Here is a 22,744-nt window from a genome sequence, read left to right as displayed (position 1 = left end):
TAAGGTAGATTGGGATAGAGCTGGAGTTTGAATTTTATTTTACAGGCAGTGGAGGAATCATTGGAAAACAAATTGTTTAGGAGCACACCATCAATTAGGGTAGGCTAGACTGCTAACACAAACACAGATAATAGATGAAACAGTATAATTTTATTTCTTGAAGGAATAAACAAAGGAGATTTACTCTTCAGGTCAGAAGGCAGCTCTCCTCCATGAGATTATTCAGGAACTTAGACTGTAGGCTGACAGCAGACTGTCATTTTCAAAACAGAGCTTCCCGAGTACACTTTCATCACCATTAGCACTCACAAGAACAGGGAAAGAGCATGGAGAAACAACTAAAAGATTTTCGGGCTAGGCTTGAAAGGGGCAGATACCACTTCATGCACATTCTATTGGATAATTGTAGTCACGTGGATACACCTATTCACAAGGCAGTCTGTAGAGTATAGTGTGGCTGAACAGACATGTGCAGCTACTATGGAAAAAGAGGAGATTAGAATGTCATGGATAGATAGCACTCTGTGCCATACATTTATTTATAATGGGTTGAATACCTGTAATTGTTGCATGCCAATACTACCTATCCACTGTAACTTGTCGATATATATATATTTTTTTTTTGAAAAACTGTTTAAGTGAATGGAACATCTAAATGGCAAGGATTTTTAGCATATTTTAGGATCTCTGAAAGGTACAAAAGAAGTATAATGCTTCTTTTCTCAAAGAGCTTATACTCACAGACCCTGTGATACTGTCTGTAAGCAGTAGTTTAGAGATAGCTTCAAAATAGGCAGCACTTAATATTGACTTCTAAAAGATGAGAGCAAAGTTAGAAACATGGCGGGCAGGAGGAAAGTTATTCGGGGTTAAAGTATGAGTGATACCATTCAGGTGAGAATAAGCCTGCCTTGGGAGATAAGATTCACTAGGTTCACATTGGAATAAAAAAGTAAATTTGTATGGGACAAGATCATGAAGAATCTTCAAAGCCTGGGAAAACAGTTTAAACTTAATATGGTAAACAGATTTTGTTGGTTTTGATCAAAAACCTACGTGAGATACATGGCTGGCTAGCTTGCTCACTCTATCTATCTATCTATCTATCTATCTATCTATCTATCTATCTATCCTATCTAATCTTATCATCTGTATCTATCTAATGTTGATATATAATTGATTTACCACAAATGTCACCCCTTTAGTGGTCTCTAATATATTCACAAAGTTGTGCAAACCTTCACCATTATCTAATTCCAGAACATTTTCATCACCCTAAAAAGAAGCCCCATATCCATTAGCAGTTACTCCCCATTTCTCCTACTACCAACCCAAGCAATTGCTAACCTACTTTCTAGCTCTATGAATATGCCTATTGTGCACATTTTATATAAATTGAGTGATACAATATGTGATCTTTTGTGCCTGCCTTCTTTTACTTAGCATATCATTTTCAAAGTTCATCCATGTTGTAGCATGTATCAGGATTTCTTTCTTATGATTTAATAATACTCCATTATATGGATACATACCACATTTTGTGTATTCAACATTGATAGTTATTTGAGATATTTTCTTGTTTCAGCTGTTGTGAATAATGCTGCTATGAATATTCATGTACAAGTTTTTGTATGGACATTGCTTTTTATTCTTGTGGGTAAATACCTTGAAGTGAAATTTCTGGGTTATGTGATAACTGTCTGTTTAACATTTTGGTGCACTGTCAAACTATTTTCCGAAGAGACTGTACCATTTTATATTCCCTCCAGCAATGTATGAGGGTTTTATTTTTTCTTTGTCTTTATTTTATTTTATTTTTTTACCAAATCTCCCCTTCATTCTATATACAAGGATTCTAATTTCTGTGCATCCTTGACAACACTTCTTGTCTTTTCTTTTTGATTGCAGCCATCCCAGTGAACGTGAAGTGGTGCCTTGGCACTCTTGTTAAAAATCAGTTGACCATAAATGTTAGAGTTTATTTCTGGACTCTCAATTCTATTCCATTGATTTGTACGTCTACCCTTATGCCAGTGTCACATTGTCTTGATTACTGCATCTGTGTAGAAAGTTGTCAATCAGGAAGTGTGAGTTCTTTAACTTTGTTCTTTTCTAAGATTGTTTTGGCTCTTTTGGTTCCTTGTATTTCCATACAAATTTTAGGATCAACTTGTCAATCTCTGCAAACAAGAAAAAAAAGCCGCTGGGATTTTGGTAGTCATCGTATTGAATCTGTAGATCAATTTGGGGAGTATTTCATATTAACAATGTTAACTCTTCCAGCCCATAAAGACGTCTTTCCTTTTCATTTATTTAATTATTCTTTAATTTGTTTCATCCAAAGATGTTTTATAGTTTTCAGTGTTCAAGGCTTGCACTTCCTTTGTTAATTTTATTTATAAGTATTTTAATTTTTTATTATAGTAAATTGAATCGTTTTCTTGATTTCATGGTTTGATCGTTCGTTGCCTGCATATAGAAATACAACTGATGGCTGATCTGGTGTCCTGTAAGTTTGCTGAGCTTATTTACTAGTTCTAGTAGATTTTTTTGTGGATTCCTTAGGATTTTCTATATACAAAATCATGGCATCTAAATAGTGTTACTTTTAATTCTCCTATTCCAGTATGGATGTCTCTTTTTCCCTTTTTCTTGCCTAATTGACCTGGCTAGAACCTTTGGTACAGTGTTGAATAGAAGTGGCAAGAATGCATGTCCCTGTCTTGTTATTTATCTTAAGGGGAGTAATCAGTCTTTCACCATAAAGTATGATGTTAACTGTGGGGTTTTTGTAGATCATCTTTATCAGGTTGCAGAAGTTCTCTTATATGGCTAGTTTGTTGAGTGTTTTTATCATGAAAGAGTATTGATTTTGTCAAATGATTTTTCTGTGTCAATTGAGATGATCATGTGATTTTTTCCTATATTTATATATATGTATGGGAAAAACATATATATATGTTTATATATATACATATGGAAAAAATATATGTGTGTGTATATATATGGAAAAAACATATACAGATTTTTATATGTTGAATCACTTTTGCATTCCCAGAATAAATCCCACTTAGCCTTTTGGGATCCTTTTTATATGTTCTTAAGTTCAGCTTGGTAGCATGTTGTTGAGGATTTTTATGTTTTTATTTGTAAGATATATTGATATATAGTTTTCTTGTGATGTCTTTGTCTAGTTTGGGTGTCTGGGTTTCTTAGAATGAGTTGGATAGCATTTCCTCCTCTCCTATTTTTTGAAGAGTTTGTGAAGAATTGGTGGTAATTATTCTCTAAATGTTTGGTAGAATTTGCCAGTGAAGCCATCTGTTCTTAGAGTTTGCTTTGTGGAAAGTTTTTTCGTTACTAAGTCAATCTCTTTATTTATTATAGGTCTGTTTCACCTTTCCCATTTTAGTTTCAGTAGTTTGTGGGTTTTTTTAGAAATTTGTCCATTTTATCTAGATTATCTAATTTGTTGGCATATAATTTTTCATCATAATCACTTATAATCTTTTTTACTTCTATAAGGTTGATAGTTCTCTATTTCCTGATTAGAATAATTTGAGTCCCCCTTCTCACTCACACTCTTGCACACCCTCACTTTCACACTCTTGATCTCTCACACTATCTCGTTCTTGTTCTTTTTTTTGAAAATTTTTTTAGTTAGGCTACCTAAAGATATTTCTATGTTTTTTATCCTTTTTGTCTTTTTTAATCTTTTCAAAGAACCAACTTTTGCTTTTGTTGATTTTTCTCTATTTCTGATCTTTATCACTTTCTGCTTGCACAAAGCTGGAAGATTAACCGGAGATAAGAGCTTAGGTCTTTTCTGTTCTTTCCTAAGCATACATACAGCTATGAGTATACATAAAGCCATATGCATGTAGTTGGCCTTCTGAGTTCCCAGGAATATGTCACAGTTTTTCAAAGCCCCCACTTTTCTTTTAACATTTTGTTAGCATATTGTTTGGCCCAACTGCTATCCACTGCCTTGGATAGCCACATGTTCAACAACTGCCTCTGATTGTTTTCAACAAACACCGCTGGGGAAAAGGCTGTTTACACCAGAGGAGCTCTGTGTCAAGTCCAATAAGGACAGCCTTGTGAGAAGAGTCTTCCAGGGAACCACCAGACAAGTCAAATAATAACAGTTACTCGGTAATGGGGCTTTGCTGCAGTTCCAACCCCATTCTGTTACATTCAGTGGCTACTAGGTACTGGTTTCTACTGTAATTGCTAGATGCTGGTTTCTTTCTTTCTTTTTTTCTCTCTCTCGCTCTCTCTTTTTTTTTTTTTTTTATGATAGAGTCTCGCTCTGTTGCCCAGGCTGGAGTGCAGTGGCACGATCTCAGCTCACTGCAACTTCCACCTCCTGGGTTCAAGCAATTCTCCTGTCTCAGCCTTATGAGTAGCTGGGATTACAGGTGTGCACCACCATGCCCCACTGTTTTGTGTGTGTGTGTGTGTGTGTGTGTGTGTATTTTTAGTAGAGACAGGGTTTCACCATGTCAGCCAGGCTGGTTATGAACTCCTGACCTCAAGTGATCTGCCCACCTCAGCCTCCCAAAGTGCTAGGATTACAGGCGTGAGCCACCACACCCGGCCTAGATGTTGGTTTTTAAGGCTACTGTGAAACTGGGGAGGGGGGTGGGAATAGGGCAATTTAAAATGCCACAAAGCTTACTGGTTTTACTGAGATTTAGCCATTTTCTTAAATAAATGCTATGTGAATTGCTGTAAGCTATTGGTTAATTTCCAGAGTTCTAAAGTTGATTCCGATGACTTTTGTCAGTGTTCTTGTTGCTTTTATAGAGGAGAACATTTTTAGAAGTTCTTACTCTGCCATTTTTACTACATCCCCTCCCAGTATGGCTTCTTGCATGGGAAAATGATTCAGTAAAAACTAAGCTTGACATCAAACAGTGTACTAGATTTGGCAAGAAATTGACATAATTAATATACAAATCTATATGAAAGGTATCAAAGTATAAAAATAAGCAATGGACATGAAAGGATTAATCACCAAAGAGAAAATACAGGTTGATGTTAAAGTCTGAAAAAGAAAGTGCAACCTCAAAGAAATTAAAATTAAAACAATGAGATACCATTTTTCACTATCAAATCAATAAAGATGATTATAGTTATTACGATTCACAATATTGGCAAAGATGCAGTGAAATAAACGTTTAAACACTATTGGTCAGAAATATAAATTGGTATTTTCTTTCAGGAATTTAATTTGGCAATAATATGAAGTCTTTTAAAAATACCATGTGACCAAACAATTTCATTTCTAGGTATCTTTCCTGAGAAAAAAAGTATAGTTGGATGAAAATTTATATGAAAAAGATAACCACTGCAGCATTATATGTAATAGCAAAAAATTGGAATTAACCTAAATGTCCAACAATAATAGAATGGTTAAATAATTTATATTATATCCACCTTAGATTTTTTTAGTCATTAAAAATACTGTTTTAGAAAAATATTTAATGGCATTGAATATTACTATATAGTGCTAAGTGAAAAAATAAAGATTTAGTACATAAATTTTAGGAGAAAAAGGAGGAAAAACTGCAGAAAAATGTATCAACTTAACAGTTTATTTCTGGGTACATAGGATACAAGAGGTTTTATTTTCTCATTTATACTTTTCCATTCTCTCCAAATTCTATCCATTAAGGATTTATTACCTTTATAACAAGGGATGTGGCAATGTATATAAAAGTAATGATCTGACATTTGTGTGCAAGATAGGTAAGAAGCAGCAGCAAGTTAGAGTGGTAGTGGGAATGGGAAGGAAAAAGCAAATCTGAAAGACATTTTATAAGAAGAAACTCTAGGATGCGAAACAGATGCAGCAGATAGAGAGTTTTCAGCATAATCAAAACTAGGATAGATAAGAAGAATCCTACTTGATAGGGGAAAGAAGAGTTCAGTTTTGGACAAAATTGAGGATGATTCATATCTGAGGGCTGTTTCTTTATAGGTAGTTGGAAATACAGATGAAGTTCATTTTCTTTCATTTTAGTATGTCTTTGAAAATTATGTAGGCTTTTTTCAGATTAGTGATAATTAAGGTTTTTCACTCTTTGAAATTAGAGAGGTTTTACTTATAGTATTCTGTATTTATTATATTACTGCTTCACTTTTCTTGAATGTTACTTTATAAAATAACTGATTATCAAATGTTAGCCTGACTTCACCTTGTTTTGCCTTGGACTGGCTCAGAGTTCTCATGTTTCCACTGTTATTACATTATTATTACTCTCAGTTATTCTTGTTGCTGTCAAAAACTATTATGTTTGAAAAAGTATAATGATTACCTGAGAAATATTTGCTTTTTAATACTGTTTTCTGTGAATTTTAGGCAATGAATATTTTGACTTCAGTGCTGCTTCTATATGCAAAAGAGGAAGAAGCTTTTTGGCTTCTGGTTGCTGTATGTGAACGAATGTTGCCTGATTATTTTAATCGTCGAATTATTGGTAAAAGAAAAACCACACACACATATGCATACACACACGGAGATGTACATTTCTTTTCTAAACAATTCTAGTGTCTCTTGTCTAATTACTAATAAAATAGAAGGACTGATGAATTCAGTTGTGGTATAAAATGCAAGCAATATCAAAATGTCACATTCACTGACATTCTCAAAAGAAGAGCTTTTTGTACTGAATGTATAGTCAGAAAGATTGTTTAATATGTTGCCTTTTAAAATAAAATACCTGGTCTGTTTCTTAACAAAAAAGGAAACATTAAGTTCATAAGCTCTATATTGCTAAAACAATGGCGATCTCAAGTATCCAGAGCTACTGGTGAATTTTTGCAGTTTCTTGATGGGAGGGAGATTTCAATCAGCTTAAAATCTCCACATTTGTATGAATTATATAGATAATTTGCAAGATTTCAAAGAAGGATGAAGTTCTTAGTTTGTTAATTGTATATATTTTTTTAATTTTAATTTTTTTTTTTTTTTTTTTTTTTTTTTTTTTTTTGAGATGGAGTCTTCCTCTGTCACCCAGGCTGGAGTGCAGTGGCACCATCTTGGCTCACTGCAAGCTCTGCCTCCCAGGTTCACACCATTCTTCTGCCTCAGCCTCCCAAGTAGCTGGGACTACAGGTGCCCGCCACCACGCCTGGCTAAAATTTTTTTTTTTTTTTTAAGTAGAGATGGGGTTTCACCATGTTAGCCGGGATGGTCTCAATCTCCTGACCTCGTGATCTGCCCGCCTCAGCCTCCCAAAGTGCTGGGATTACAAATGTGAGCCACCGTGCCTGGCCAATATTTTCTTTAGTCATCAAATATTTACAGATCTGTGACCCCTCACCTTAAAACTTATGGATGGTCTCTTCTTTGTACCGTAATAGGCTTTCAGGATTGTGGTTAGGTCATTGATTGTACTGTCTTTCATTATAATTATTTCTGTATTTATCTTGAGTTGTGCTAGCTATTAAACTCCCTGAACATGAGACTATTTCATTAATTGGTATAGCTCTTATAATAACTAGTACAGGTCTCTGCATATAATAAAGACTCAATAAATAACTCCAAGTGATTTGAATTGTGTTTCTGAAGTACATGACACTACTAGCAGTTAGATGTATAAAATACAGAAAAGGTTCTGAAAGAGTTCATAATTTAAGGAAGAAAAATGAGATACATCAGCATGCTAATAGAAGTGGGGAGGTATGGAAACAAGTCCTTTTGAAAAATGTTTATTTTTAAACTTCTTTTGATACTCTCTAGGTGCCTTGGTGGATCAGGCAGTCTTTGAAGAACTTATCAGGGATCACCTTCCTCAGCTGACAGAACACATGACTGATATGACATTCTTTTCCTCAGTTTCTCTCTCTTGGTTTCTCACACTTTTTATTAGTGTGCTACCTATTGAAAGTGCAGTGAATGTGGTGGACTGTTTCTTCTATGATGGAATAAAGGCCATTTTGCAACTGGGATTGGCAATACTTGACTATAATTTAGACAAACTGCTGACTTGTAAAGATGATGCTGAAGCTGTGACAGCTTTGAACAGGTATTGTAAGAACCATGACATTTAAATCTGAAGGAAATTTGAGAGATGATGTTGTTCAATCCCCATGTTTTACAGAGGAAACTGAGCCCTAGAAATTTCAATTTGCCTGACATTACAAAGCCACTTGAATGAAACAGCTATGCCTAAAGTCCAGTCCTCTATCTCCAGAAAAAATACAGCAAGAATAAATCACTTTGAAGTGAACTACTAAATTATGTACACATTTACACTAATATTGTTGATTCAGTATGCTAGGACTTTCATATTCCCAGTTTGAGCTATAAAGTGTCTATGTAGAAGTAGTTCGAGCAGGAAAAGGGTAGTTGATAATGTTAAATATCCAGTGGTTGGGAAGTTATTCTGGTTTCTATGTGGTTGCAGGTGGGTTGAACTTTATTTTCCTAGTAACTTTTGTATGGATGCTATTTTGTATTGGAGCACATGTGTTGTATGTGTGTGTATGTGTGTATGCTAAATGAATAAATATTTGAATGGGCAACTATCGTAATGCCACATGAAATCCCATTATATACAGAATAAAATACAAACATCTTACTCTGGCATTCAGAACTCTGTGGTAAGGGCTCAGTTTACCTTTCTTCACTTATTTTCCCCTATACACTTCTACATACCCTATATTCCACTCTTACTGGGCTATGTGGTATTTGCCAATTACTCTGTGAGTCTGTTTGCTTCCTTCAAAACCCCAAATGATTCCTTCACTATCCCATTTCCCTCACCCATGCCCTCCTAACGCTCAACCATCTTCAAACTCCACTTCTTGACCGGGCGCGGTGGCTCACGCCTGTAATCCCAGCACTTTGGGAGGCCGAGGCAGGCAGATCACCTGAGGTCAAGAGTTCAAGACCAGCCTGGCCAACATGGCAAAACCCCATCTCGACTAAAAATACAAAAATTAGCCAGGCATGTTGATGGGTACCTGTAATCCCAGCTACTTGGGAGGCCGAGGCAGGAGAATCATTTGAAATCAGGAAGCGGAGGTTGCAGTGAGCCAAGATTGCGCCATTGCATTCCAGCCTGGGTGACAGAGCCAGACTCCATCTCAAACACAAAAAACAAGCTTCACTTCTTCATGAGACCTTCTCTTGTCCTTTCAGTTGAAAGTAACCTCTACCTAGGGAGAAATTAGGTGTCATTTCTCTGCTTTAATAATGGTAGTTCCACTAATTATTGTATTACTATCACTTTTCAATAGGTTCTTTGACAATGTCACTAATAAGGATAGTCCATTGCCTTCAAATGTTCAGCAGGGTTCAAATGTGAGTGATGAAAAAACCAGTCATACTAGAGTGGATATTACAGATTTGATTAGAGAATCAAATGAGGTAAGTTTTTTCATTCCATAAATATATTACCTAGCATATTTAAAATGATTGAACTATGGTATGTCTCTAGTGGTATATTAAGTGTAAGATAATAATGCAAGTAGACATACAACTTAAAATCCAACTTAACTTTTAAAATGAGTTTTGTGAACTGTTCCTAGGTTGTGTAACCTCCTCTGCCTCAATTTGTTTTTCATTAAATGAAATTAAATTCACTTGCTTTCACAAATAATGACTACTTTAAACATCTATCTCTGTATCAAAAGGTGAATTATTCTCATTATTATTATTCACTTCTTAGAGATTACGAATTTTACCCATATTTTTGTACTTAGTCTATGTACATAGTAGATGGAATTCTCTCCAGTGAATATATTTAAAAACTGAACGTGGGAGGTGAAAATTTGCAAAATCATTGAATAAGTCAGGAAATTACCTAGAAATAGAATCAAGGCCTCCAAGAATTGAGTCTGATAAAACTGAATTGTAAAAGAAGAAGTGGATGTTTATTATGAATGAATATCTACTGAAATCATATCTCTTGCAGAAATATGGTAATATTCGCTATGAAGATATACACAGTATGCGCTGTCGAAATAGGTTGTATGTGATACAGACCCTAGAGGAAACAACAAAACAGAATGTGGTAAGTATGCAACCAATGGGGAAAAACCAGTTGGAGTAATTTTTTTCTTTAACTTTCTTTAGAAATTATCATTCTGGGCAAATAAAAAGGACTAAACTTTTGAGCTAGATCCTTGCCAAGGTTTAGCCTATGGTAAATTATTTTTTAGAGAAAATAAATTATTTTCTTCAGGTTGAATTATGTTGCCTTCTCCAACATGTTTTGTACTATTTGACCTTCAAGACCACTGAGACAGGGTCTCGCTCTGTTGCCTTGGCTGGAATGCAGCGGCATGATCATGGCTCACTGTAGCCTCTACCTCCTGGGCTCAAAAACTCCTTCTTCCTCAGCCTACTGAGGAGCTGGGACTGCATGCACACACCACCATGCCTGGCTGATTTTTTAAATTTTGTTGTAGAGATAGGGTCTCAGTGTGTTTCTCAGGCTGTCTCAAACCCATGGGCTCAAGAGATCCTCCTCACCTAGGCCTCCCAAAGTGTTGGGATTACAGGCATGAGCTACCACACCTAGCCTGCAGCTCAGTGTTGAATGCTATCATGTTGGCATTTAAGCATAACATATTTGTGATGTGCTGCATCAGTAAGAACAGCTGATCTACACAGTAGTCAGTGCTCCAATGAATATTATTATCCTTGGATACCTAAAGTAAATACTATGTTTTAAATACTTGTCATTTTAATATTTGGATGGCTCCATAAGCAGCTGTTAATATTGGTTGCCTTTGGTGAATCGGATTAATAGATTGCTGGTCAGAAGGAGGAGAGTTTTACTTTGCTGTTTATATTCTTCTGTACTGTTTGAGCTTTTATCATGGCCATGTGTTGTCTTGTAAACCTACTTGCTTAAAGGCCAAGGTCCTCAGAGACACAAATCTGGGAAGACTAACATTTCTGAAGATTCCAGGTTTAGATTTCAATTGAATAATTCAGTGAGGTTACTGTGACATGGTTAGCATAGGGCCCCTTGTTTTAGTTTTTATATGTTAGCATTTTTTTTTTAATTTACTGAAGTAATACATGCTCACTGTAAATAATTTAAGCATTACATCAATGTAAAAAGTAGATTCCCCACCCCAGAAGTAAACATCTTAAAATAATTTGGCATATATCCTTTCAGATCTTTTCTCTAGGTGTCTGCACACATACATGTGTATTGGAAGGATATAGTTTTTGAAATGAGATCATACTAGTCACTTTGCTCTGCAACTTTTTTCATTCAAAAATAGATCATGGTTATTGAATATCAGTAAATATAGATCTACCTCACTCTTCCTAATGCATTGAATAGTGTACCATAATATGGATATGCTATAATTTACTCATTGTTGATGTACATTTAATATGTATCCCTTTTTTGCTCTTACAAATAATACTGTATGTAAACATTCTTGTATATATATTCTTTGCAAGATAGATATCTGGAAGTGGAAGCTGGGTAAAAGGGTATGCCCATTTAAAATTTGACAGGTCCCTGCCAAATTATGCTTCAAAAGATTTTGCCAAATTGTAATCCCACCAGCAGCCTGTAAGAATGTCCCTTTCCCCACATTCTCACTAACACCAGATATTTAAAATCTTGAATTTGTTGGCCAGGCATGGTGGCACACACTCATAGTCCCAACTGCTCAGGAAGCTGAGATGGGAGGATCACCTTGAGCCTGGGAGTTCCAGGGTACATTGAGCTATAATCATGCCACTGCACTCCAGCCTAGGCAACAGAGCCAGACCTTGTCTCTAAAGCAAACAAAACAACATCTTTAATTTGTGCCAATGTGATAGATCAAATATCACTTTTCATTTAAGGTTTCAATTCACTGATCACATATGTTTATTAGCCTTTTTAATTTAGTCTCTTAATTGCCTATTCATAGCCTTTGCCTATTTTTCTATGAGATTGTCTTAAGTATTGATTTGTAGGAGCTCTTTTGACTATTAGTAGTACTAGTTCTTTGTCAGCTATATTTGTGGCCTAATATTTCCTCCTAGTCTTATTATTTCTTTCATTATCTTTATAATGTCTTTCAGATTATACAAGTTACAAATTTTCATGAAGTCTTTCTCTTTTTTATTACATGGTATCTGGGTTTCATATCAAACTTAGCAAGCTTTCCCTATTTAAAATTACATAAATTATAAAAATATTTTTTCATATTGGCTTATAGTACTGGTATTGCTTTTTTAACATTTAGAACATTAATACACCTAGAGCATATTTTTGTTTATTATGTAATATTATGTTTTTTCCAACTGAAATCACTTATTTTGTAAAAACCAATTATTAAATAGTTTATTTAACTCACAGTACTCTACTTTTTTCATATGCTAAATTCTTACGTACATACCTGGGCTTTATTTCTGGACTTTCTTTTTTTGTTACTACAACAGTACCACACTGTTTCAGTTACTGTAGTTTGTCTATTTTGAAATCTGTTAAGGCTTTTATTCATTGTAACAATCTGTCTTTTTAAATGTTCTTTAGTAAGCATTTTTAGTTTTCACCATGTAGGTCTTACACATTTCTTTTGGGTTTATTCTACCCCTATATATTTTGTGGTTTTGCTGCTAGTATGAATGAGATCATTTTTCCTTTACATTGCCTAATTGTTTATTGGCTGTGTGTGTAAAAGTTATTGATTTGGGTATGTTGCTTTTCTAAGTGGTTGCATTATTGACTCTCATTAATTGTACTATTTTTTTTAGTTGACCTCGAATTTTCTGAATAGACAAGCATGTCATTTCCAGTCTTAGAATTTTGACCCTTCCTAACATTTATACCTCTTTTCTTTTTTCTGTGTTATTGCATTAGGTAGGATCTTCAGAGAATTATTGAATAATAGCAGTAGAAGCAGGCTTCCTTGTTTTTTTGTTTTGTTTGGTTTTTGGTTTTTGTTTTTGTTTTTTTTTTTTTTTTTTTGAGAATGAGTCTCACTCTGTCACCCAGGCTGGAGTACAGTGGCACAATCTCGGCTCACTGCAACCTCCACCTCCTGAGTTCAAGCAATTCTGCCTCAGCCTCCCTAGTAGCTGGGATTACAGGTGCCTGCCACCATGCCCAGCTAATTTTTGTATTTTTAGTAGAGATGGGATTTCACCATGTTGACTAGGCTGGTCTCAAACTCTTGAGCTCAAGTGATTCACCCACCTCGGCCTCCCCAAGTGCTGGGTTTGCAGGCATGAGCCACCACACCCAGCTGCATGTTTTTTATATAGGTAAATTATGTGTCACAGGGTTTCATGTACAGATTATCTCATCACACAGGTAATAAGAATGGTACTCAATAGGTAGTTTTATGATCTTCACCCTTCTCCTACCCTCCATACTCATGTAGGCCCCTGTGTCTATCGTTCACCTCTTTGTGTCCATGTGTACTCAATGTTTAGCTCCCACTTATAAGTGAGAACATGCAGTATTTGGTTTTCTTTTCCTCTGTTAGTTCACTTAGTATAACGATCTACAGCTCCATCCATGTTGCTCCAGAGAACATAATATTATTCTTTTATATGGCTGCATAATATTCCATGGTATATATTGACAACATTTTATTTATCCAGTCTACCATTGATGGGCATCTAAGTTGATTCCATGTCTTTGCTATTGCGAATGATGCTGTGACATACATACATATGCATGTGTCTTTATGGTAGAATAATTTATACTCCTTTAGGTATATGACCAGTAATGGAATTTCTGAGTTGAATGGTAGTTCTCTGTTATTTGTGGTATCTTCAAACTGCTTTCCACAGTGGCTAACTTAACTTACATTTCCACCAGTAGTGTATAAGCATTCCCTTTACTCCACAACCTCACCAGCATCTTGTTATTTTTTTGATTTTTTAATAATCACCTTTCTGATTGTGTGAGATGGTATCCCATTGTGATTTTGATTTGCATTTCTCTAATGATTAGTGATGTTGAGCATTTTTTCATACGCTTGTTGGCTGCATGTAGGTCTTCTTTTGAAAAGTGTCTGTTCATGACCTTTGCCCACTTTTTTGTGGAGTTGTTTGATTTTTGGTTTTATTTATTTATTTATTTATTATTTATTTTTGACAGAGTCTTGTTCTGTCTCCGAGGCTGAAGTGCAGTGGCAAGATCTTGGCTCACTGCAAGCACCACATCCCGGGTTTACGCCATTCTCCTGCCTCAGCCTCCCGAGCAGCTGGGACTACAGGCATGTGCCACCACGCCCGGCTGATTTTTTGTAGTTTTAGTAGAGACAGAGTTTCACTGTGTTAGCCAGGATGGTCTCAATCTCCTGACCTCGTGATCCACCCGCCTCAGCCTCCCAAAGTGCTGGGATTACAGGCGTGAGCCACCACGCCTGGCCTGGTTTTTAATTTTTTAAGTTCCTATGGATTCTGGATATTAGACCTTTGTCAGATGCATAGTTTGCAAATATTTTCTCCCATTCTGTAGGTTGTCTGTTTACTCTGTTGCTAGTTTCTTTTGCTGTGCAGAAGCTCTTTAGTTTAATTAGTCCCATTTGTCAAATTTTATTTTTGTTGCAATTGCTTTTGGCATCTTTGTTGTGAAATCTTTGCCACCGCCTATGTCTAGAATGGTACTCCCTAGGTTTTCTTCAAGGCTTTTTACAGTTATACATTTTACATTTAAGTCTTTAATCCATCTTGAGTTGATTTTTGTATATGGTGAAAGGTAGGGATCTAGTTTCAATCTTCTACATATGGTTAGCCAGTTATCCCAGCACCATTTATTGAATAGGTGTCCTTTCCCCATTGCTTGTTATTGTTGACCTTGTTAAAGATCAGATGGTTGTAGGTGTGCAGCTTTATTTCTGGGCACTTCATTCTGTTCCATTAGACTATATGTGTTTTTGTACCTGTACCATGCTGTTTTGGTTACTGTAGCCTTGTAGTATAGTTTGAAGGTGAATAACGTGATGCCTCTAGCTTTGTTCATTTTGCTTAGTATTGCTTTGGCTATTTGGGCTCCTTTCTGGTTCCATATGAATTTTCTGTAATCGTTTTTTCTAATTCTGTGAAGAATGTCATTGGTAGTTTGATAGGAATAGCATGGAATCTGTAAATTGATTTGGTTGGTATGGCCTTTTTAACAATATTGATTCTTCCTATCCATGAGCATGGAATATTTTTCATTAGCTTGTGTCACCTCTGATTTCTTTGAGCAATGTTTTGTAATTCCCATTGTAGAGACCTTTCACCTCCATGGTTATTGTATTCCTAGGTATTTTATTCTTTTTTTGGCTATTGTGAGTAGGACTGAGTTCTTGATTTGGCTCTCAGCTTGGACAATGTTGGTACATAGAAATGCTACTGATTTTTGTATATTGATTTTTGTATTCTGAAACTTTGCCAAAGTTGTTTACTAAATCTAGGAGCTTTCGGGCTGAGACTATGGGGTTTTCTACATATAGAATCATATCATCTGCAAATAGAAATAGTTTGACTTCCTCTCTTCCTATTTGGATGCCTTTTATTTCTTTCTCTTGTTCTGGCTAGGACCGTCCATACTATGTTGAACCAGAGTGGTAAGAGGGGGCATCCTTGTCTTCTGGTTCTCAAGGGGAATGCTTCCAGCTTTTACCCATTCAGTATGATTTTGGTTGTGGATTTGTCATAAATGACTCTTATTATTTTGAAATATAGTTCTTCAATGCCTAGTTTGTTGAGGCTTTTTAACATGAAGGGATGTTGAATCTTATTGAAAGCTTTTTCTGCATCTATTGAGATGATCGTGTGGTTCTTAGTTCTGTTTTTGTGATGAATCACATTAATTGATTTGTGTATGTTGAACCAACCTTGTATCCCAGGGATAAAGCATACTTGACCATGGTGGGTTAGCATTTTGATGTGCTGCTAGATTTGGTTTGCTAGCAGTTTGTTGAGGATTTTTGCATCTGTTCTCCTCGAGGATACTGACCTGAAGTTTTCTCTTTTTTTGTTGTGTCTCTGCCAGTTATTGGCAGCAGAATGATACTGGCCTAATAGAATAAGTTAAGGAGGAGTCATTTCTCCTCAATTTTTTGGAATAGTTTCAGTAGGAATGGTACCAGCTCTTCTTTATATGTCTGGTAGAATTTGGCTGTGAATCCAGCTGGTCCTGGGCTTTTTATGATTGGTGTTTTTTGTTTTTTGTTTTCTGATTCAATTTTAGAACTTGCTTTTGGTCTGTTCAGGGTTTCAATTTCTTCCTGGTCCAATCTTGGCAGGTTGTGTGTTTCCAGGAATTTATCATTTCTTCTAGGTTTTCTAGTTTGTGTGCATAGAGGTGTTCATAGTAGTCTCTGAGGGTATTTTTTGTATTTCTGTGGGGTCAGTGGTAATGTCTCTTTGTCATTTCTGATTGTGTCTATTTGTATCATCTCTTGTTTCTTTATTAGTTTAGCTAGTGTTCTATCAGTCTTACTTATTCTTTTAAATAGCCAAGTCATGAATTCATTGATCTTTTATATGGCTTTTCATGTCTTGATTTCATTCAGATCAGCTCTGATTTTGGTAATTTCTTGTCTTCTGCTAGCTTTGGGGTTGGTTTATTCTTGTTTTCCTAGTTCCTCTAGGTGTGATGTTAGGTTGTTAATTTGAGATCTTTCTAACTTTTTGATGTGAGCATTTATGCTATAAACTTCCTTCTTAACACTGCTTTAACTGTGTACCAGAGATTCTGATATGTTTTATCCTTATTCTCATTAGTTTTAAATAATTTCTTGATTTCTTCCTTAGTTTCATTGCTTACCCAAAAGTCATTCAGGAGCAGATTGTTTAATTTTTATGTGATTATATGGTTTTGAGCAATCTTCTTAGTATTTATTTTCATTTTTATTATGCTATGGTCCAAGAGTATAGTTGTTATGATTTTGGGTTTTTTGAATTTGCTGAGGATTGTTTTATGTCTGATTGTGTGGTTAATTTTAGAGTATGTGCCATGTGCAGATGAGAAGAATATATTCTGTTGTTTTTGAGGGGAAAAGTTATGTAGATGTCTGTTAGGTCCATTTGGTCAAGTGTTGAGTTCAGGTCCCAAATATCTTTTTTAGTTTTCTGCCTTGATGATATGTCTAATACTGTCAGTGGGGTGTTGAAGTCCCCCACTATTATTGTGTAGTTATCTAAGTCTCTTTATAGGCCTCTAAGAACTTGTTTCATGAATCTGAGTGCTGCTGTGTTGACTGCATATATATTTAAGATAGTTGTCTTCTTGTTGACTTGAACCCTTTACCATTATATAATTCCTTTTTTGTTTTGTGGTGTTGTTGTTGTTGGCCTAAAGTCTGTTTTGTCTGAAATCATAATAGCAACCCCTGCTTTTTTCTGTTTTCCATTTGCTTGGTAGATTCTTCCTCATCCTTTTACTTTGAGGCTTTGGATGTCATTGCATGTGAGATGGGTCTCTTGAAGACATCATACAGTTGCATCTCACTATCTTATCCAACTTGCCACTCTGTGCCTTTTAATTAGGGCAGTCTGGTTACATTCTGGTTAGTCTGTTTACATTCAAGGTTAATATTAATATATGTAGATTTGATCTTGTCATCATGTTGTTAGCTGATTATTATGCAAAATTGATTGATTGTGTAGTTGCTTTATTGTGTCAATAGTCTATGTACTTAAGTGTGTTTTTGTAGTGGCTGATAATCGTCTTTCCTTTCCATATTTAGCACTCCTTTTAAGATCTCTCGTAAGGCAGATCTAATGAACATGAATTCCCTTTGCATTTGCTTGTCTGAGAAGGATCTTATTTCTCCTTTGCTTATGAAGCTTAGTTTGGCTGAATACGAAATTCTTGGCTGGAGTTTCTTTTCTTTAAGAATGCTGAATATAGGCTCTCAATCTTTTTTGCCTTGTAGCATTTCTGCTGAATAGTACACTGTTAGGCTAATGGGATTTCCTTTTTAGGCGACCTGCTCCTTACCTCTAGCTGCCTTTAATATTTTTTCTTTCATTTTGACCTTGGAGAATCTGATGACTGTGTGGCTTGGGGATGGTCATCTTATATAGTATCTTGCAGGGGTTCTCTGCATTTCCAGAATTTAATGTTGGCCTGTCTAGCAAAGTTGGGGAAATGTTCATTTATTTTTGTCTAAGCTAATTCAGAGAACCAGTCTTCGAATTCTGAGATTCTTTCCTCAGCTTGGTCTATTCTGTTGTTAATGCTTGTGATAGTATTATGAAATTCTTGTAGTAAGTTTTTCAGCTCTATCAGATCAGTTTGATTCTTTCTTAAAATGGTCATTTCGTCTTTCACCTCCTGTATCATTTTATTGTGTTCCTTTGATTCCTTGGATTGGGTTTCAACATTCTCCTGAATCTCGATGATCTTCATTTCTATGTATATTCTGAATTATATGTCTGTCATTTCAGACATTTCAGCCTAGCTAAGAACCACTGCTGGGGAACTAGTGCAGTTGTTTGGAGGTAAGGTGACATTCTGGTTTTTTGAGTTGCCAGAGTTCTTGTGCTGGTTCTTTCTCATCTGCGTGAGCTGATATTCCTTTAATCTCTGAAGTTGTTTTCCTTTGGATGGGCCTTTTTTTTTTTTTTTTTTTTTTTTTTTTTGGCTTTTATCTTCTTTGATGCCCTTGGGGGTTTGATTGTGGTATAAGGTGGGTTCAGTTGACTGGCTTTGATTTTGAAGATTTCAGATGGCCAAAGCTCACCTGAGCTTTCCTGAGATGAGTGCACTACCTCTGTGGGGCTGGTACCAGACCCCCAGCTTTGTTCTCTGGGCCCTTGGGGCTAGGAACCTGCTCTGCCAGAGAGGCCGAGGTGTTCCCAGTCCATTGGCTTCATCACTGCAGTGGAGGTGCTAGCCAAAACACTTAATCGGGGTGGTGGCAGTGGAATCCATGCTTGCTCGTGCATGCCAGCATCCGTAGCAGGGTGGCAGCGTACACATGCATTGGCTCAGGCTGGGTGCCGGTAGGAGCCTTTACCTTAGTTTTCACAGGTGGTATATACTGGCAGAGTATTTTAGTGTTGTGTTTTGGGCTGCAATCCGGTAGGTGGCACTTAAGAGTGTTAGCCAGCAGATGGCTTCTTGCTCTGCTGCATGGCTCTGGGGTAGTGGTCTGTGATTGGGGGCAGGGAGATGGCCCATTCACCTAGTCCACCCCTGGGCCTTGGAGGAACCCCCTCCAATTACTGGCTTCATGCCCACATTTCTTTTGTTGGGTGCTCTGGTTCACAGGGCTCCCTTAGGTAGGAGCCACAGTTGGCAAACAGGTCTTATCCTTACTGAGTCGGCCCTGTGGAGGGAGGCACACACCAACCCTCTATCAACCTGCGAACCTGGGTGTCTTATCTCTGAGTGATGCTTGGGCACCACCTAAACCAGAAAGTCCCGCCCAGCTAGAAGCTGCGGGGGTGAGTAGTGTCACCTCATCTGCTGTCCAAGTGCATCCCGAGGGTACCCGGGGTTGCAACTGCCAGCAAAGTTTAGGCAGAAGCTGGACCACTGGGCTGGAAGCTCTAACAGGCATCGCCCACCTGGCTACCAGTGGTGGACCTTGGTGGGGTCACCTGCCTGCCTTTTGGGTGTTTCCAGGGACAACAGGATGTTGCAGCCACTGGCTGAGTTCAGGCAGAAGCGGGACATCTGGGCTGGAAGCTCTAGCAGGTGTTGCCCGCCTGGCTACCATTGGCAGGAGTGAGTGGGGTCATCTGCCCTGCCAGGAGTGGGTGGGGTCGTCCGCCCTGCCGTGTAGGTGTTTCATGGGACAACAGGAGGCTGCAGCCTCTGGCTGATTTCAGGCAGAAGCGGGAGTGCTGGGTTGGAAGCTGGCACCAAGCCTTGTCTGGTGAGGAGGGTGGACCAATCTTACTGCTCCCAGGCACCATGACTGTGGCCTCTCTTGGGTCTGTGGCGCTAGTGTTGGTCTGTTCCGGGATCCGAGGCTTGTAGAGGTCCCCTTGGACTTAAGAGTTGCCGCCACAAACCGTCTGGGTGGCTCTCTGCCTCAGTTTAGAGGTGAGGTGGGAGGATGAGAGTCGTGAGTAGGGGGTTAGGGCAGGGGGATTCTCCCATTCCCAGCCTTACACAGATCCCCATGGAGAGTGTGAATTACCCTTTCCCGTATTGGGGAGCTTCTCCTGACTCAACATTGATGCCAGATAGGCTACTGCCCAGCTTCACTCCTCTCTGCTCTCTGTGTACCCTTGCTGCTTTGATGGTTCCCAGTGTGGTTTCTTAGATGGTCGGCTTTTAGGGTCAGTGTTCACTAAACCCTTTGTTTCCCCTCCATAAGAGAGCAGCACCCATTATCTGCTTCTAGTTTGCCATATTGGCCCATCCCACGCTGGGCACTTTTTTTTTTTTTTTTAAAGACAGGTTTTTAGACAGTCTCACTCTGTCGCCCAGGCTGGAGTACAGTGGCATGATCTCGGCTCACTGCAACCTCTGCCTCCCAGGTTCAAGTGATTCTTGTACCTCAGTCTCCCAAGTAGCTGGGATTATAGGCGTACGCCACCACACCTGGCTAATTTTTGTATTTTTAGTAGAGACAAGGTTTCACCATGTTGGCCAGGCTGGTCTTGAACTCCTGGCCTCAAGTGATCTGCCTGCCTCGGCCTCCCAAGTGCTGGGATTACAGGCGTGAGCCACCATGCCCCTGCTGGGCACTTTAAATGACCTCTGTATCCATGCTTAAATTACCCACTTCTCAATGATAGTCATTTGTGATTTTTTTCATCTCACTTGCCAGAAATTTGTCCATCTTATTGATTTTTTCAATAAACTAACTCTTAATTTTATTTACTGAGTCTACTGGGTTTTTTTTTTTAATTTTCCCTATTTCCTCAATTCTAGCTTTTTTCTTTACCTTTGCTTTCAAATTTCTTAGATACCATAATGATTATACCATTATTGTATCACTTGTTGAGTTGTATCACTTGTTGAGTCCCTGGGCTCATTCGGCAAATAGAGACTCACTAGCTTTATGGACATTCAGATTGTTGGATGAAAACTCTGATTGCCTTATAAACTTCAAAAAATTCTCCTCTGCAATTGGTAAGATGATTTTTTTAAGCAAAAAAAAAAAAAAAAGTGCTCCTAGAAATACTTAGTACTGCCTATTATTGCCAATTCAGTCAGATTATATCACCATGGGTTACAGTGTGTTTAGCTTTAGTAATAAATGGACCCTTTTCTGCATTTGTTACTAAATCTAAGTATTTTGATATTATTTTCCCCAACCCTTTCAGAAAAGCAAACTGTTAGATGTGAGTGTTTTAAGGGTTAACATAAGGAAGTGCTTCTTCTTCATGGAACAGGATAAAATTACATATTTTCTAAGCTTATTACTTATTGGATTATGTTTTTTGGCATAGATAGGGAATGTACATCTCCCAATGCCTTTGAAGTATTTAATGGCAACCTCATATGATGACTAGATATGCTGCTTATGTGGCAAGAGAGGAATATATGGAATAAGACTTAGAATAGTGTTACTTATATTTATAGACATTAAGTGGCTGTCCTTTGGCAGTGATTTCTGAGTATGAAGAGATGAAGAGCAAAGTACATATTACAGTAGAATTGAACTAGTCTACTACTACTTTTTAAAAGGATAAAATAGATAATAACTTTATAAGATAATTTTTTATTATTCATTTAAGAAGTTAAAAGACAAATATTTTCTTCTAGCAGAGAGAGACTCTAAGTAAATTCAAAGAGAATTTCTTTATTGCAATGTTAAATTCTGTGTACTAAATTGCTTTTAATCTTTTTAAAGTTGCGTGTTGTATCACAAGATGTGAAATTGAGCCTTCATGAATTGGATGAACTTTATGTCATCTTCAAGGTACTGTTGTTCTTTTTTAAATGAAAAATAAAGCTTTTTTTAGCAGAATTGTATCACAGCCATTCTAATTATTTTTATCTTTATTTTAGCAAACATGGTTTTTAAAATCTTCCAAAATTACTTTTTCTAATTAGTAACTTTCCCTTTTTATTTATTTTTAATAGAAAGAGCTGTTTTTATCTTGTTATTGGTGTTTGGGTTGTCCCGTATTGAAGCATCACGACCCCAGTCTGCCATATTTGGAACAGTATCAGATTGACTGCCAGCAGTTCAGAGCGTTGTATCACTTGTTGAGTCCCTGGGCTCATTCGGCAAATAGAGACTCACTAGCTTTATGGACATTCAGATTGTTGGACGAAAACTCTGATTGCCTTATAAACTTCAAAGAATTCTCCTCTGCAATTGGTAAGATGATTTTTTTAAGTTAAAAAAAAAAGTGCTCCTAGAAATACTTAGTACTGCCTATTATTGCCAATTTAGTCAAATGTATCACCATGGGTTACAGTGTGTTTAGTAATAAATGGACCCTTTTCTGCATTTGTTACTAAATCTAAGTATTTTGATGTTATTTTCCCCAATCCTTTCAGAAAAGCAAGCTGTTAGATGTGAGTATTTTAAGGGTTAACATAAGGAAGACAATGTCCCAATTTTCCCACTCTCAGATGCATGGGTACTACAGAAGGACTTACCCCCACTGCCGCCGACCTCCCCATAAAAATTCAACCGCATAGCCTAGAAGAGTGGTAGATAAATACCCAGCAAACATGTTGTACCTACAAACATGTTGTAGACATTATTCCTTTGCTTTTCCAGATACCCCAGCACGCTTTCTTAATGGGGATCACCCCTTGAAGATCAGTTCTGTCTTCCACAGGCCTCATTCAAAAGGAAAGAGAAATCTGAGATTGGGGAAAAGGAGCTAGGAAAGAGAGCATTTTAC

At 37.1% G+C, this 22,744-nt stretch overlaps 1 protein-coding gene across 1 annotated transcript in view; it reads left to right on the top strand.

The window, feature by feature from the left end:
- The window catches only part of LOC105490434 (TBC1 domain family member 8B), a 65,558-nt gene that overhangs the window by 32,986 nt on the left and 9,828 nt on the right, over nucleotides 1-22,744 (top strand). Inside the window, exons 11-16 of the mRNA XM_011756034.3 lie at nucleotides 6,368-6,485; nucleotides 7,751-8,036; nucleotides 9,253-9,382; nucleotides 9,930-10,028; nucleotides 21,736-21,804; nucleotides 21,969-22,209. Of these exons, the coding sequence (XP_011754336.1) occupies nucleotides 6,368-6,485; nucleotides 7,751-8,036; nucleotides 9,253-9,382; nucleotides 9,930-10,028; nucleotides 21,736-21,804; nucleotides 21,969-22,209 (943 nt within the window). The remainder of the gene's footprint in view (nucleotides 1-6,367; nucleotides 6,486-7,750; nucleotides 8,037-9,252; nucleotides 9,383-9,929; nucleotides 10,029-21,735; nucleotides 21,805-21,968; nucleotides 22,210-22,744) is intronic.

This window comes from Macaca nemestrina, chromosome X (assembly GCF_043159975.1).
Source record: "Macaca nemestrina isolate mMacNem1 chromosome X, mMacNem.hap1, whole genome shotgun sequence".
NCBI classification, from domain to species: Eukaryota; Metazoa; Chordata; class Mammalia; order Primates; family Cercopithecidae; genus Macaca; species Macaca nemestrina.
This window is presented reverse-complemented; position numbering and strand designations above follow the sequence as displayed.